Source organism: Perissodus microlepis, chromosome 18 (assembly GCF_051167445.1).
Source record: "Perissodus microlepis isolate ML-2025 ecotype Zambia chromosome 18, ASM5116744v1, whole genome shotgun sequence".
Lineage (NCBI taxonomy): Eukaryota > Metazoa > Chordata > Actinopteri > Cichliformes > Cichlidae > Perissodus > Perissodus microlepis.
This window is the reverse complement of record NC_140478.1, coordinates 29,049,904-29,068,436: the sequence shown is the minus strand read 5'-3', so window position 1 is coordinate 29,068,436 and position 18,533 is coordinate 29,049,904. Positions and strand designations below refer to the sequence as shown.

General features: G+C 37.9%; 1 protein-coding gene and 1 non-coding gene across 3 annotated transcripts in view; one reads left to right on the top strand and one right to left on the bottom strand.

Annotated features, from left to right (window-relative positions):
- Window positions 1–8,619, top strand: part of LOC146368110 (receptor-type tyrosine-protein phosphatase N2-like) — a 217,722-nt gene extending 209,103 nt beyond the window's left edge. For both annotated transcript variants that reach the window (XM_084911857.1, XM_084911856.1), the window contains exons 22-23: window positions 3,432–3,505; window positions 5,783–8,619. In XM_084911857.1, the coding sequence (XP_084767983.1) occupies window positions 3,432–3,505; window positions 5,783–5,854 (146 nt within the window). In that variant the 3' untranslated portion in view covers window positions 5,855–8,619. The remainder of the gene's footprint in view (window positions 1–3,431; window positions 3,506–5,782) is intronic.
- An 8,416-nt stretch (window positions 8,620–17,035) lies between these two features.
- trnar-ucu (transfer RNA arginine (anticodon UCU)) lies at window positions 17,036–17,127 on the bottom strand. The gene is given in 2 exon segments: window positions 17,036–17,071; window positions 17,091–17,127. It is a non-coding gene; the product is annotated as a tRNA-Arg (tRNA).
- Between the last annotated feature and the right edge of the window lie 1,406 nt (window positions 17,128–18,533).

Genomic DNA, 18,533 nt, shown 5'->3' with positions numbered 1-18,533 from the left:
CATCTCAAATAAAGTTTTAAAAGATTTGACCTGGCTGATGTCTGTAGATTAAAAGATTTGTCTTCCTCAGTTTAAGCCACTGTATGTATGCAAGTGCTTAAGGATTAAATAGATGATTGTAAAGTCTAGGCTTAAAGTGCCCTGTTGAAAAGACGATAATATAGGTTTGTTTTTAAAACGAAATACCTGAAAAATCTAGTTTCCCTCTCGTACATCACTTTCTCAGCTCTACTTTCCTCCTTTTTTGTCCTGAGAACCTTAAAGCCTTTGGGTTTGCAGGTTTTCTCCATCCTGATCAAAGGCATTTCTCACTGCCTCCTCCTCTTCTTCCATCCTCTCAGAGACAGAATAACCCCAGTTTCCTTCACACTCCCTCCTCTTCCTCCCCCTCTTTCCTAATAGATGCCAACAGTTTTTTTCCCAAGGAATTGCAAATTTCCTCAAGAATTATAGCGATGTAGCAGGGTTGAGGTGGTTCTCACGTTTTTTTTCCCTTCAACTTTTCCAAAATGCGCCCTCACTTCTCTCCTGTTTCTAACCACCACCCATCACCTTTCTCTTCATCTTAAGAATCTATCAAAACACAGTGAATACCAGAGAGCTTTTCAGCATTGCACCATTTCTTTCTGCATTTTTTTTCTTCAGGTCCAGCTGGTCAACCCAGCCCTCGGCTTTGGGGTTTTCGTGGCCTCCTCAAGGGCTGCGTGTCTTTCTTTCTCTTTCTTTTTTTTCCAGGCTTTCTCTCCTCCTTCTCCTCATCTATAGCACACCCCCCTCTACCCTCCTAAGTCCTACTCCTCGACCTCCACCCCAAAGCGGTCTTACAGAAGAGGGAATCTCAAAATGAGGCAGAGGTTTTTATACTACTCCCGCTTTTTTCATGCTTCCACCATCTCCTTCAAGGGAAAGCCCGAATTAGGCATTTTTTCTTAATACCGTCCATTTTGAGTTTTATCAGAATCTGCACAATAGCCCTTGGTTTGTTAAGTCCTTCCTCTCAAAAAAGAAAAACTAAAGCAGTGAGTAGTCTGCTGCAGCTTTTCTGGCTAGAAGGGAGTCTATTGTGTTGTGAAAAGGGGGGAAAAAAGCTCACAAAACCTGTGAAACAGAAAGAGAAAATGGTGTGAATGAGCGGTTCTCCCACCATTCATTTTCCTCTTCATGCAGGCAAGAAAAAGGAGTGTTATTATGTGTCACAACATGAAAAAAGTAATTCTTGCGCTTTTTGTTTCCTCAGAATTTGGATAGAGGAGGAGAAGGTGGGGGAGAGAAACGGAAGGACAGAAAACAAATTAAATGTTTTTTCTGTCTTTTGTTCTTTCTGAATTTAATTGTTGCTCCCACCTCTCTCTCTCTTGTCCCTTTTCTCTCCCAGAACAATTTCTCTATTTCTGCGACATGTCTTCCTCCCCCCCTTAACATCTATTTTTCCCTCTGACTTTATGAATCATCTCTTGTGTTTTATGTCTCTTTGCTTCTTTTCTCAAATAATGCATGGGTACCTGCAATTTTTGGTTATGCTCCATTGACATCACAGGGCGGGCGTAAGACCGTTATAAGTACAATGAGTCTTTTAAAAGTAGCTTACACTTCATTTGTTACAGAAATGGTATTTAAAAAGCTACATTAACATATAATAGAGATTTTTCTGGAAAAAAAATGTCTTAATATCCTTTTGGGTTTTTTTTTTTTTTTTGATAAGTGCATTAAGAGCAATTCCATGAATGTCTTTTGTTATTTGTTAATTCATCAGCAAAAATAATTACAATGCTAGCATTTTTACAAAGTATTATCTGGGCTTCTGAATGGATTCTTCTTACCGTTGTTTGTTTTCATCCCACATTTTACACAATTTTCATGCCACACAGTCCAACAGCAATATTAAGTAAAACTGAGTAGCAGATGGGTCATACAAGCTGAAACTATTAGTAGTAGTACTCAAGTATTTGATATACTGAGGAAGATTATTGCATTTAAAGGTAAACGTAACCTTAGTGATGTATTTTGGAAAGACAGAAAAAATAAAAATCATAAATAACAGCAAAAAATGTTAATAGTGGCGATAAAAAAGAAATTCTAGAAACTTCATATAATGCAGTTTGTGGACAATAAGCACGCCTGCAGCAGCTGCTCGGCCATGGAAACCCATCCCATTGAAGCTCTGGGAACACAATCTTTGTGCTGTTGTTGATGTCAGAGAAGGTTTTCAAACTCTGCAAAGCACTGGCAACTTTTATGCATTAACTTGATGTTGTCTGTCACTTTAATAGTAGCAGTCACTGTAGTAAAACTTAGTTGTTTGTGCAATATCTAGGAGGGAGAAAGTGCACAAACTGACGTGTTGCACCAGTAGATTGCTGTTACCCTTGGATTGCTCTTTAAAACAACCAGTTTTTTTCACAAACATTTGTATGGCTTGATTTTGTTCACCTGTGGCAGTGGGACTGAAAACACTTGAACTGAAGGATTAAAAGTTGTGACCCCATAGTTTTGTCCATTTCCACACTGAGAAACAGAAGCAAACCATTTTTTAAATAGTCTTGTTAATTGTAATATTGTATTATGTATTGATCCAATCAATTCCAAGTAGCTGGTCTAAATAGTGCTTAACTAAAAACACTATTAAGACAAATTTAAAAAGAAAACATTCAAACTGTCGTTTTTATGGTTACTTTTCAAAGACGTGAAAGACTTTTGTCTATAAAGGCTAGAATTGGCTTATCAAGGCTTAAGTGCTGAAAATGGAGAAATCCAGTTTTTCAATTATGGTCACATAAGATTATACACGTCAGATACGTATATGCCTCCTTGTGTTTGACTCCAAAAGGATTATAATATGTTTGTAATGTATCACAGTGTCAGGTAATCTGACCAGCATTTGGCCTGAGGTCATTGAGCTGACTGCAGCCAGCCACACTTTTGTCAGCTGTGGGACATTATCCCAGTCTGGCATACAGACAGACTGACGGGCAATACACACACAGACAAACACACGTCAGCTTTTGGCAGTGGCTGATAGAGCTCTGGTGGGCAACCTTCATGAAAGGCTAAGAGCAACCAAAGACTAACAAGGAGCTTTCAGATTGACTCAGGTTTCTTTAGAAAATGTAGCAAACATGTGTTCCTGTGATTTCCCTCACAAAGTCCTCTGCACCAGCTCCTTTGGCCTCTTCATCTTTTTTTCATTTCAACTAAAGACCAACACTGTTTTCTAGAGTCAGAGTGTGTGTGTGTTTGTGCTAAGAGGATGAATGTAATCGCCTTTGCTGTTCTAATGGGAGTTGGTTTAAAAGACCAGATTGAGTGATGTTAGCTGGATTATCTTGGTGGTGCCTTGAACACAATCCAACATCATTTTGTGTGTGTGTGTGTGTGTGTGTGTGTGTGTGTGTGTGTGTGTGTGTGTGTGTGTGTGTGTGTGTGTGTGGCAGGTGCCAAGGAGATTGATATTGCAGCGACTCTGGAGCACCTGCGGGACCAGAGGCCAGGAATGGTTCAGACTAAGGTAACACACACCTGAATCCTGTTTGTTTGTGCAGATTTTGTTTGATTTATGGAACAGTGTGAACAGATGACTTTTTTTGTTTTTACATTTAAAAATCCTGCTTAAAGTAATTTCACAAACTTCAACAAATCCTCAAATATAAATAAAAGTGCAGGTCCTTGAAGGAGAAAGGACCTTCGCCAACATTTATCAAGGAACAAGATGTATATGAGCAGAAAAATATATATATTTATTAGATTTAAAATGTATGGTGGTGACTGCACACTAGTGCATGAACAGCACTTCTCACACAGTGCATCATCAGGAACATTAAAGTATCAAAAAACATTTAAAGCTTTTCTCAGATTTGTCTGTATTATTTTGCTTTTGTACCAGCAGTCAAATTACATGGGGGAATATAATAAGCTGTGATAGCTATGGATGGATCTCGCTTCAGCTACATTGGAATGAGTCAGACAATATAATATTTTGCTGTTTCAAATCTTGGTGCATCCATGAAAGATGTTCACCATGAACCTATGCAACACACTTTGAACAGTGTGTTCCTTTTATGGTTATTTGTACTGTTTCTAATGAAAAGTAAACAAACCTTTTATACATGTAGTATTTTATATACAAGTATGTAGTATTTTCTGTTACTTAATCAAACCTAAACCTAACAAGAATGAATGAGAGAAGAAAAAGGAAATGGTTAGTAAGATCAAAAAAAAAAATGATCCCACATGACACAGAAAACCCAGAGACTTAGATCTGCTCCACTGTGTGACCCATCAAGATGCTAATCTACAACATGACCAGCTCCGTTATGCTGCATGTTGGAAATCGAAACCAAAGGAGGATTAAAATGTGACGCCAAGAAGTCCTAAGTATCCGAGAATGACAGTGAGAATGTTTTGCATATACAGGCTGATTTGCAGTAATTGCATTTACGGTTGCTACTGTGGAAGGCTACTTTTTTCCCATCAGCATAAAATGTAAGTAAGGTCATTCTCAGCGTCTCTATAAAAAAAAAAAAAAACGAACAATCCATCTGTGCTGTCACATGAATTTGGGTAGAAAGGTTACACGAAGGATTGCCATGGTAAACTCAAAATGTCAACTTGACATTCTTAGATCGCCTTAATGCCCCAGAACTGTCTTTCTAACAATCGATCACACTCCCATCAAAACTTCACTTTGTCTAAAAGTCTTTGCTGAGATGATAATCTCTATGCCCTATTGTGAGAGAGACTAGATTTGAGAGTTTTGGGGACTGGCTCCACTGCTTCAGCTGAGATGAATCGATTTCTGAAAGGGATTATGGGAAAATCAGGTCAAATCACAGAGGAATATGTATAGAGTTCAAATAGGTGATGATAACCTGTCCCAGGTTGTCCTAATCAGAACTTGTAGTGGAGGCTTTCTGGTTATATGAAGTGAATGATTGAGAATAAGAATTTGCAAAAAAGGTGGTTCTATTCCATTTTGGTTAAGTGTTTACGGAATAAAGGGAATAAAGTTTTGTAAGTATTTTTTGGGGAAAAAAGTCCTCAAACAAATTATTAAAAAGACTCATATTCTAAATTACATTTGTTCACTGCCTCAGAGACCTACAACCAAGTATATCGTCATCACACTGTACACTGAATGACTCCGGCTGGTCTGGAAACAATTACCGGCTGATCTGTGAACTTAATTAGAAAGGAAACCCAGGATGTGTGTAAAACATCCATGGTATTGATCCAGGTTTTATTAAAGCATGTATCCTGACTGAACTGCTGTCACAGCACTCTCCCTGCACTCCTCACACATTGATTCCCTTTGTGGTCAGGAGACCCAGCCTCAGCACTCTGATTTCATTTCTGAATTTGATCTGCTGTTTGTGCCTTTAATCTACTTCTTACTGTGAGGATAAAGTACTCATAGGTCAACCATGTTTTGATCACGTAAGAGTATAAATAAGTATTTCAAAACAACATAACAGTTCCCTAACATAAGATAAGCATGGCCATCTAAACTTCACGGCCATGAAGCTAGAGTGTCCCTTTGCCACAAAGCCAGTGGGATTTTTTTCACAGGCTTTTCTATGATCACAGACAAAAAGGTCTGTGGGAAATAAAAGTTGGGTACTTCCACATTTTGTTCAGCATCATAATCTCCGCAAACTGATGCAATATTAAGGATTTTTGAAGGGTAAATGCAAAGTAGCATGTATTGCTGAAATCAAACACTTAGTAATCTTTTTGTTCTTGCATGTATAAACTTTTAACTTTCTTTCTCTTTTTTGTCTGTCTGCAGGATCAGTTTGAATTTGCATTGACAGCCGTTGCTGAGGAGGTGAATGCCATCCTGAAAGCTCTTCCACAGTAGAAAACAACACCTCCTCTACTCCTCATCCCAAGGATCTTCTCCTATATTGTTTCCTATTTTGTCTTTCTCCCGTCTCCTAAATTTTTTACCCTGTTATTTATGTTCTTTCCCCTCTCGTGCTTCTCATCTGTCATTTCCGTCTCTTGTTTCTCCTCCTTCTGACACTTCACTTAATCTGTGTTTTCCTGTCTGCCTTTCTTCTTTTTCTCCACTCCTTCTTCATTTTACTCCTCTCTCGATTGTGTTCTACTTTCATTTTGTTTTCACACTCCTTGCTACTCCAATGCCCTTTTCATGTCTAATATTTACCCATGTTTTTACCATTTATCGCTTCTATTATTTCCTGCAGTCAAATTTCCTATTTCTCACCCTATCTTGTCATCAGTTGTTTTTTCTCATCTTTTATCCCGTTTTCTCATTTCCGCATGTCTCGTCTTTCCTCCTTGTGACCCCCTTTCCCTTCCATGTGCAGCCGTTCCTTGCACTTCTTAACATCTCCCATTCGATCTCAGTCAACGTTGTGCCAGGAAACCATTGAAACTATCCTGTACATAGACAGACCTTCCTTCTGTTGTGATGATCCAAGCAGCCTGTTTTCCAAAGTAACATTTTGCCGCATTTAAACGCCTTTTAATCGATTTTTCAAATTCATCTGTATTCTGTTAAGTGTCTAATTATCATAATTTTTGTTTGTAGATGAACATTGATCTCACTGGCATCAGCTGGCAATGATCAAAATAAGATGGCTCAAAATGTAATCGTATATCTGATTCTGATTTTCTCGGCAATGTTCAATGTGGCCAGTTGCCAAACCTGAGAGTTTTACTGAATTGATGCCACTGATTGGTCTCTGAGTGGGTGCATTTGTGACGCAGATCATCACATATTGTGTCTGATAGTTAATGCTATGCTTTTTGATAAGTTTTGATGCAGTATGCTAGTGTGTCACAGTATGCTGTAACTCATCAGCACTTAGTGCTGGTCAGTATGGTAGATATTAGGCAAAACACGAGGGATTCCATCTCCCACGAAGCCTTGCTTTTGTAAAAGTAAGCGGGGAAACCCAAAAATTTACACATTATCGGTAACTGTCTTAGTTGAACAAAAAAACGTGCTAATACTGGAAATACGGTCAAATGATTTTGCTTCATCTTTGTTGAAGCAATTTTGTGTTTCTTCTACCTGAATTGTTCTTTCTTGTGGAAAAACATTGTTGTGGCTTGTCAGTGAAGTTACACTCATGTCTGCCTTAACAAAAAAAACGAAACATTCAGTAGATGGACTGGTAAAAGCCACGAGGATAAGGGGTAATGCTTCATTTTAAAATGGCCTCATTCTAGTGGATTAACCTGCGGATTAAAGATTAGCTGTGCCTGTGCTAAATGAAAACCGCTGCGATAAACATTGAAGAACATTCTGCCGGAGCAGGAAGTTTCTGTTCGGCCAAAAGTTTGTGATAGTCCTCTCACAAGTACCTACTTCAAATAACTATAAGTTCAAAATGCTGGAGTGGAGTCATTTTAAATGGTAATGTTTCTGACAAGTATTGTCATGCCAAAAGGAATAGCTCTGCTTCTGAATAGTAGGTTCTTAATGTAGCATTAATGGATGATTTGTACATGTACAGTAGTGAAATCTGTATTGCAATGGAAATTAGTTTGCAGTGACACGCCTCACCTGGTTTTCCCAACACCATTCTAAAATTAACATGTTTTATGTACTGCTGTAAATAAAAAGAGCACAGTCAGCATTAACTCTTGTTTTTTATGTTTTAGCCCATGTATGTAGGTTTATTTCAGTATCACGCCTCTCAAGAAAAGGCCCCACCACCAGTTACAGACAAGTTCAGAGATCATTATTTTTGCTGGCTTCTGAACAGAATGTCCTGGGATTGTCAGCTCATTTTCAGTTTTAGCTAGACAAAAACCACTACTAAATAGCCTGAAGTTAAGACACTGATTATTAAAGATGGCTTTGGGAAACCAGCTCGTGCAAAATCAATTGGTTGACAGTTTGAAATGTTTCATTCAGTTAATTCTACTTCTGTTTATAACTCACCGATGACATGAATTGCATACACTATGCTGCTAATGCATGACTATTCAACAAATGTGTGCTGTAATGTTCTCCTTGCCTCAAAATGACCTTTACAAACCTCTGCAAGCAACCAGCCAACTGCTGATGTATCTATTAACTTTGTGTTAGACTTTTTATTAAACAAGATGCTCTAAGGACCTTAAAGTACAAAAGCCAAGGATTATCTTCTCTAAACTGTGCAGATCATAGTTAAAGCGGGCTGAAACGGGTGCAGTAACAATATGATGTAACACTGCAGCAAGCTGGTCTACATTTTTCCATCACAAAATTGAAACGTGCTACGAGAAAAGCTGCTTTTAATAATGTGTTCAATGTGAAATGAGATTCTGTTTCTCTCTTTTTTAGGATACTGTCAGGTATATTATAAAAATGTGGAATTAAGTGAACTGGCATTCACTTTAAATGATCTTATTCTACTATATTTGAATCAAGCTTATTATAATGGGCTTTTATTTTTATTTGTTTATTTTGCAATGTTGATACTCAATCAGTTTCCCTGCTGCTGTTCTTTCTTTCTCACTCACCATCAAGTATGAATAGATGGCTGGTCTGTTGCATTAAAACTGTACATAAACCCCAAAACACAACAGAAGATATTTTGTTCTATTGGTGTAAACAACTTGTGAATAAAGTCTAGTTGTCGATGCAGTATTGTAATGCAATCCCGACTTGTGACTGTGGTCTCTTTTTATCCTTTTCTGACATAATTATACACAATAACTTTTACCATCGGGGTGAGCAGTAAAACGTGTTTTATAGAGTTGCTAACAGCAGCTGCATTTTAAATCAGGTACCTTAGGTGTGTGCACACAAAGTGATGTCCTGCAGTGGATGGCGTTCAAGGCTGACATTCAGCATTTACATTTTTTTCTCCTCAGGTGAGCTATTTGAGCAACACTAACACCTAATATACGAGAAGGTGCAACTTTTTTGCAGTGGGTTTATATTGCTTGACACTGCACAAAAAGAAAAACATATATTTCTGCAAAAAGGTATGAAAAAGTTCATGTGAAGTGTGGTATTTTGTCCATCACTTGATTATTATTATCGGTAAAAGTAGTTGTTGTAGTAGCAGCAGCATTATAGTGACCACAGAGTCAAGGAGTTAGCTTGGACGTTAGGTAGCCAAACTAGCTAACATTCAACTAGTTTGGCTAGCAAATTAAAGTTGTAATTAGCCATATTATTAAAAAGCTGCTAACTTTGGTTTGAATGAAAAAGGGAAATTAAAGGCAAAACTGACCTGTCATTCAAAGTTCACAAATGGTTTAACTTTTAAAACTATTGTGCTCAGCTACACATTTCTCGCTAAACTTGACCGAGCGTTTCTGGCACAGTTAGCCAACGAGTGAAAATGAATGAAATATATGCATTTGAGACCTGATCTCCAGTTTTCTGGTTAAAAGGCAGGATTTTCTTTAGAACCCAGTAACACCAAGTGTATCTTTTTTAACCCCAACCTCCATTTGTTTATTTAAGGTAAACTGTGAGCAATAAACTGCCAAAAAATGCCAGATATAACAAAGATTATACAAAATTACACTCACATATGCAAAATTATATCTAAATTTAAAATCTAAATGTTCTGGACATTATTTCAGGGTTTATAGGGTTAACATAGATCATAGGTGTCAAACTCTGGCCCGCGGGCCAAATTTGGCCCGCAGCCTAATTACATTTGGCCCACAAAGCCATACAAAATTACTATTGGAGCTGGCCTACTGGTATTATACAGCTAATATATATATTGTTTAGTATTAAACTTTGCTTGTTCCATATTCAGTTTTTCAGCAAAACTTGTTTGAGTCCATAAGAAAAGATTCATTCTTATATCTGGAGGAAGATTTTTTTTTTTCGATAAATATTAATGTTAGCCCGCGACTTTGGTCCAGTTTTGAATTTTGGCCCACTGTGTATTTGAGTTTGACACCCCTGACATAGATTTTTGTCACACTCATAAATAAATATAATATAATGACATTTTGTGGGAGACGTGTGTATGCAAACTGTGCACTCTTTAATCAAAAGTTAAGCTACAAAAGCAAATATTTGATCTGTCATGACCTTTAAAAAATCCCAGTGTAAGCACCTTTTTTTTCACTTGATCAAGGGAGCAATTTAAAATCACCCTTTATCATCTGATTCATTGCATGCCTGCAGTTAACTGTTTCTTTCTTAGCACTGTGGAAGAACCGCTGTCACTCCTTCAAACATAAGTTTTTTGTGCAGCTGTTTTTAAGCCTAATACCTGTCCAGCTGTTTTTAACCTCATCTCCTTCATGTTGACAATCTCTCGTTACAAAGACATTTTGACGCCAAAATGAATCGCATTTTTCATTCAGAGTCATCGTCACTTGGCATTATTATTCATCTAGCATCTCCTTATAAGAAGCTGGGTGGATGATCAGCTTTTTGAGTGCTTATTCAGGTGAAACAGCAGCTTGCTATTGATTGTGGGGGAAAAAACGTTCTCAGTACATAAGCTTGTGTTGCTTTCTTGCAGTGTTGACTTAGAGAGTAGGAAGTAGGGAAATCGATTTAGCAAGATGCTGCTTTTCTCTCAATAGTGAGTCATATGAGTAGATTTCGACCGTCTAAGTTTTTCTTTTCATAGATGGCAACTTCTACTGTAGACACCTTGGGGTTTGAATACATGTGCACACATTTTAGTCCCTGAGATTTGGTTTGCCTGATAGTAGCTACAAAGGGCCTGTTCACACATAGTATTACCATGTATTTTGAATCAACATTAACACGAGAACAGCTCTAAGTATATTTGTTCACACAGGGAATTAGAAATGTTTCTCCGCATGTGTCCTGGGTGACCACCAATGTTCCCTCTAATTTTTCATGTGTCTGAGCGAACACACAAACTCCCTGAGCAGTTCCTTGGACCACTGTGAGGAACAGCAGACGTGTGCACTGTGGTCACGCCAGCATCAAATCGATCCAAGTTACATGGTTTATTAAAATAATCAAATTACAGCATTTACATTTATGTTAACTACTTTTAATTAACTGCTTTAGCCCACTTACAATGAAAATCTAAAGAAATCTTGTTCATGACCGGTGTAGCATGTTAACACTATTGGAAGTAAAAATAACTTGAACTCCAATTTTGAAAACACAGCTTTCTTTCTTCTTCTTCTTCTTCTTTTTTTTTTAATAAAGCTCTGACTTGTATTATGAGTCTGAGTCTGTGGTCTGGGAGAGAGTCCTGTAACTCTCTGTCTGCAAAGTACAGTAAATAATGACCAATGTTGGGCAATTAATTATATAGTTACTACTTCAAAAAAGTAACTGAGTTATGCAAACAACAGAACAATCAGCTGTTCTGCATCAAATTTGATGCCACACAAATTATTTGTGCCACTCCAATAAATAGTTTCTGTCCACTATGAGATAAAGGAGAACAACAGCCTGATACCTGCAGGCCTGACAACAGGAGATGTATCACTCCTGTAGCACCTGTAACACTCAGTAGTCGCCTCATTGTTCTGACACACACAACAAAACTATTGACTACACTACACACTAACTACACAAGACTTGCGCTAAACGTCGCAAATCTCTCACATCGTCACTCCTAAAACTTCCCCCCTTCCTAAACAACTAAATGCCATGTTGCCATATCATTTTTTGATTGGTCAACATGGTACATTTTTCCACCAATAGGAAATGGTGGTTTTTTTGTGTTGTTTTTGCTCACAGGTGGAGAGTGCTTTCGAGCGTTTTCCTTATAAAACGCAGTTTTTACTGTTTCTTCCCGCAGTAAATATAAACAACGATAATATTCAGGAAGAAAACCAAACATTGCATATATTTTTATCATAACTCTGGTTTTACGTGGCCGATCAACACAATTTAAAAACTGGTATAAAGTACACTTTTTATTTTTTCTGTCAATTGTTCCGTCTGTCCTGCTCACATCTCCAATGGTTGTACACGCTGTCATTAACGTGGCTTCACTCCACATCAGCCACGCCGCTTTGCTAGCTAAAACACCGGTGTTGGCACATAAGGAGGCTGTCATAGCCTGTCAACAGCATTGATTAGCTGCGTATATACGAATGTGAATTGTTTACATTATTGGCTGGACTATGGGATAAGGTGGCATCTTTCTAATCCCAGCCAGTCACTTACTGACTAACACTGCAAAACAGAATTGTTAAAGTTTTAATTTTAAAAAAAATTTGTGCCCAACGCAGATTTTCTGTGCGCAGAGACCATGCCAGCAGTGCGCAATTGCGCACGCGTGCAGCTTAGAGGGAACATTGGTGACCACAATAGATCAGTGCCAGGTGTATTCAAGCTAGAGATGGGAGTAGATCAGGAATCAGCTCTGAGCCCCTTCCTGTTTGCACTGGTGACAGAGTGGAGTGGGTGGAGACATAAAGGCATATGAGGAAAGGCTGAGATGATCTGGACAAACACAGAGGATGCTGGAGGAAGATCAGAGAGAAGATTTGTAGATATAATGGAGGAGGACATGTGAGAATGTTGGCGTGGATGCCAGGGATATTGTGAGATGATATGGTGACCCCTAAAGGGAGCAACTGAATGGAGAAGATCATCTCCATTGTCCAAAAGTAATAAAAAGTGTTGTTGCCGTTAAATAAAAGGTTAGGAAAGAACGTCCCTCACTTGTTTGCCTGAACCCCAAGATCTTTGACCCACTCATAATGTGGACATTTTAAAGTTTTATATGGGTAAAAGAACTAGTGATTAAGATTCATTGATTAATTAATTATTGAATTGATTTCTTTGACTTTTGTTCATAATTCTGCCAAAATCTGAACTGATCTCAATCCTGAACACCAAGTAACACCAAGTGTATCTTATGTGATAAATAAGGGCTATTGTTGTAATAAGAATTAAAGGTTATTACCCTAATTCAGAGTATGTAATAGAACACACAGTTTAATGAATAATGCCATAAATATCCTGAGACCTCCATTCATGTGCTGCCAGCTCTATAGATCCAAAAGATTTTTGGTATCAGTGAATACTGCCCCAGTTGGGTTGACTGGTGATTATGAATTCACTATACGTGTTAATGTCAGAGAACGACTACTTGTCTGTCTGTGACAAACTGGCAACCTCTCAGTCGATATCATCAGAGTTAGACTCCGGCTCCTCACAACCAGTCAGATAAGCAGATAAGAAAACTGATAATGGGGGGACTTTGTTGGGGATTGATGTGAGATAGATGAGCCAGCTATTGTCTCCATCATACAGCCCCGAACAGCACATGCTTGTTGTGCTGTAGCATTGCTTATGATGGATTCCCAAGATGTCATGGTTTGGTTTATGGCATTTTTCATCATTTGTCCTGTCAGTTCATATCCACTGTGTCTCCACCTTTATGCATCGCCTTCATTGCATTTTGAAAAGTCAGTTTTGCTTAGGAATGAGTGAGTGAAATCATCCAGAGGTACTGTGTGTCCGTGGCACAGTAAGAGCTGTTCGAATTCTCCAAATACAAAGGAAAGATACTTCATTGGTTCCTGCATTACCACACGGGATACACTGAACCGTCCTTTATGAAAAGGAAAGGAGATAGTACACAGTTCAAATCAACACACATTCTGACCAGTCACAGAAGCAACCAGTGTTGCAGAGTGTCTATATAAACTACTCCATCTTGTGCCATTTTCTTCCCTCTATGCAGATGTGTTTAAAAGCTTAGTTTGTTAAAGACACCACCTGGCTGCCACCCAGGCTGCATAGTATCCAACCCATGGGCCTACATGGCAGTGGAGGTTATTTCTTCCTGCTACCCAGCAAGGTTCTCAAACTGTGAATTGTGAATTATTGAGAGATTTTTTTCTTAGTCTGTCCCCTCACCTGGAACCGATTTACCCTTGGAGACTATACCAGTGGCTATTTCCCAGGATCAGAGGGATGCTAACCCCTCCTCTGTAATTAGGTAGCAATTTTTCAACAAGGAAGAATCAAAACCCTTTAAACCATCATTTTTTCAGTTAGACTTATGGCCATACAATCTGGGTAATCATGAATGGTGGCTGGACCTCAGACTCCTGGATGGTGCTAAGAGCAAAGCCGCTGCTTCATTGTGATGCTCCAGGAGTCAACTGAGGTGGTTCAGGCGTCTAATCAGGATGCTTCTTGCGTGCATCTCTTTGGAGGTTTTCCAAGCACATCCAGCTGGGAGGAGATCACTGGGCAGACCCAGAACTTGCTGGAGACATTATATCTCATCAAGCTGGGAATGCCCTAGGATGCCCAAGAGGAACTAGAATGTGGGATCAGGAAGGATGTCTGGAATACCGTGAATTACTGCTTTGCCCATCATCATGCAGTCTGATTTTGGGTGAAAAAAAAAGGATAAATGGATGGATTGGCAATAAATATTATTCTATTTTATAAAAAAATCTGTTTTTGTAAATTTCTTTATAATTTAGAAAAATATAATTAGTTATATCAAGATGAAAGTAAATCAGTTTGCATTGATAATGTTGCTATACTGAATGTTGCTGTTTTGCTAGTCTGCATAACTCTGCATAACACAGTCTGTTCTTTACGGGTGTCTGGTTTGATCTGACCGTGTCTTGAACAGCATTAAATACTAAAAAAAGGTAAGTTGAAAAAATTCTAGTCTAGTCAAAAGTTTAGAAGTTGTGCATTTTATTCTACAGTTCTGATTACTTCATTGTTGGAGTTTATACAAAAATAACAAGAAGCCTGAAAAATTATATTATTAAAAATATATAAATTATCATTTTAGAGTAGATGATGCATTGGTACTGTAATTAACTAATGCACATTTCCTTTTTCTGCTGAATTTTGGTCCTTGATGCACTGGAAGTTTAGGAAGCCCTGAAAAATTGTTGTAAAGTTGTCATTATTTTTTATTACCATCTTGTCAATTGTTGCTACTGCTGTAAAAATTAAGTTTTCAGGACTGAGAAAATGAATGTTTATTTTCCTTTTGTCACATAGGCATATTTGAAATTGTACAATGGGGAATTTAAACAGGTTTTTAGAGGCCTGAGAGGTCATGGAACTTATTCAGCAAATAAATTACTGTGGAAACTTTTCAATAGAAGTGAAACAGGGACAGAAATATAATTGCCTCGACTGTTTTTCCCCTCAGACTGCAGCATTATACGTTGAGACTCTGAGTAGACCACTTTATTTAACATCGAAACAAGATGCCTGAGCATGCCACTGTGGCTATCAGTCCCCACAACGCCTCAAGTAAAAATGTTGTCATTCATTCTGCTGGTAGCGAATGAGGATCCATGTCTGCGCTCAAAGCGAGCAGTCATGTCGCTATTCAAAATCATCAACCAGATTTGTAAAACCACAGAGCCGTTGTTGGCAGTGACACTGTCAGTCTGTTAATGGGCAACTCTTGTTCTTCCTGCAAGAACAACTCAGAAAGAGCTTACTCAAGTTCACAAATATTTTGTCCCTGTCTGTACATTAGTCTCTGAGCAGTATGCAGTTGCATATCCTATGTTTAGTAATCAATAGGAGATGTTGTGGACAGAATGACTCCTCTCAGCGGTTCACTGCGAATTGCAATCACACACATTTTCAGTGTTTCAACACAGTTTTAACTGGTTTTTCTTTCATTGGGTTTATTGATGCCACATAAAATAAATCTCAAGCATAAAAACACAGCTGTAAAATTTGCCACCTAGCAGCTGCCCACACTAACAGGCGTCTGCCACTGACTCACTGGGGTTAAGTACCTTTATAAAGGTCACATAACTTTTCTAACTGCCCATGATGACTTGACCTCTGGGTACTGTGACCAATGTTTCAGGGCTTCCTGTGAGACCAAGATTTAGTGTTCCTGTCATGTACAGGCAAGGCAGGACCAAATTGCCAGATAGAGACATGGGTAAACTAAGAGAGGCAACTTTATTGCTTTAAGTTATAAACACAAAAAATAAAGAAATACAAAAACTCTAGCGAGGTAAAAACTACAAACTAGGAAGCTTGAAAACTACAAGGAAACTAATGCAAGCAAAACACACAGTTCAAGTGGATGACATGACAGAGAACAGAGGGAGACACAGATGGTATTTACACAGGAGGAGATTAGGGCAGAGTGGACACACCTGGATGCACAGCTGAGCAGAATCTGACTGACATGACAGGGGAAGCAAAACTGAACATAACATGCAAGACCAAGAGAGTATCAAAATAAAACAGGAAGTAACACACACACAAATAAATACTGAGACTCAAACTAACACTACTCAAACTAACACTACTCAAACTAACACTACTCAAACTACTAAGTTGATAATAGTACTGGGGGTAAACAGACAATGAGACATGACAGACTGGAGAGACTGAAAGGATAACAAAACACAGAGACAAGATTGGGAGAGACTGGATACGAAAGGGGCACTCGCATAATAGAAATAAGACTTATAAACAGCAAACTCAACGGAACTCAAACACAACATATCCAGGAGCTAGAACATAATTATCTTATATTTTCAAAAGACCATGGACAGAACATTGTTTCACAAATTCAGACTTTAAGAAAATCTAATAAAAAGGTAATATTAGTAAGAAGATATTAATCCATCTTATAAATGTAAAACTTAGTTTGAGTATTTTTTTTTTATGATTTAAGGAAACTGTGAATTTCAAGCTGGTCTCATAAAATTTATCCACATGCAGTTTTTTATCCACATGCAGAATAATCCAATAGACTTCAGTCCTTTGCAGTATGTAATGCTATAAGACTACTGGCATGTAACAATGTTAAATGTCTGTCTTTAAGCTTGTGTTTGATTTTGTCCCCTAAAGCCTTGCGTAAAGTGCAATTTAATGCATTAACTTGTCACAAAACTGAACACTTAACAAATTTGTTAGACCACCACTCAATGGCTCATGCTACAGTAACTGTATTAGTAATTACCAAAATATTTTTTATGTTTCTGTAATGGTTCATCCATTAGTATGTGGACGCTCTGTAATCAAAACAGAAAAGGTACAGTAGAAAACAAAAGGAAAAACTGTGACTTTTCTTTCCTAATTATAGGTCATGTAATTGTGTTATAGATAGAACCTCAGGTAGGCCCCTCAGTTAAATAGTGACTCTGGTGGGACTCGAACCCACAGCCTTTGAATTACATCTGAAGTGAATCACTAGAAGTCCAATGCGCTATCCATTGCGCCACAGAGCCTGTTATATGTTGCGTCCCCCAATCATTTTTTGTTGCTCCTTGCATTGGAAATTAAACCTAAATCCTATAACCTATATCCCTGTGCCTTAAAAAAGCAGCTAGCTATATCCATTGCACTAAAATATGCTAATTTTCTGACCACTATGTGACTAATAGTGAAAGAATATTCACTGGACCATAATGATACAACAAAGATGATGGAATTTGGTTCCATAAAATTAAATCCTGCACTTTCACAATTAAAATTATTTTATAAATCGTATTAAGTTTGAACAAACATTATTTGTGAGGTCAGAGAAGCATGACCAGACTGCTTTAAGCTGAACCCCTGCTGAAGTCATTACCCTGACATTCAGGGTTGGGACAACCAAGAGTTTCTCTTTTTACTGATGGAAATCTTAAAAGGTGAATGAGTCCAGGTCAAGTGGTTTACACACAATTTCAGCATGCAGTGCTCTGTGTATTTACTGTGTAGGATTTGTACTATTATCTCAAACAAAGTCAGAGAAAATTATTCAAAATGAAAGAAAAAATAAATGATTCAAATCACTCTGATCTTTCTTCATTATTGCTTCACCCAATTGGATAATAAATGCGCCACCATGTCCCATCTCTTTTACCCAGTTCACTCGTTGTGAGGACACTTCTGGCATTTAGTTTATCATTTTCATCAGTGTCGCACGTGCGGTGACCCCAATATCACCCGCTGTCATTCATCATTAGCACGTTTATAAGCATGCTTCCACTGGTGGCCCTCACAGGGAATTTAACCATTTGCATAGAAAAATTGCTTTCCTCCATGCAATGAGAACGGACTGTTTTACATAATTACAAATGATGTGCGGCTGCAGGACAAAACTGACATGTGCACGTGGGAGAATTAAGAGGGAAATGGAACTGTTATAGATATGATTTGTGTCGGTGGACATGAAGGATTTGAATAACTGAATATATTTTGCTTCTGTATGTTGCAAGGTGAAGATTTTATGTCTTATATATTTGTTTGTATATTTTGCAGGTAAGAAATGTAAGACTAAATTCCTTTTATCAATTTATCAAGTCTTATAAAGTACCACTTTTCTTTTTTTTAAAAAATTTCTGACAGTGAAGGTATTGATTCTTTTAGTATTCTCTGTCTCTGTTAAAAGTCGTGCATACTTTTAAGGCAACTTTAAGAAGTAATGCTGTATATTTCAGTATAACTACTTTTAGAAGTTTTGAATCCAGTATATTGAGATTGTTTGACATTTAGACACTGGATTGTCCCTGTGGCATCTTTATGAGTTCAGAAAAGTTTTCCCAATTCTGACTCCTCGAGCCCAGACTTATTTCTAGCAAGTGGATGGAAAACCCATTAAGACTAATGACTCGTGTTTAAGGTAAAATCTGACAACCACAAAAGGCTA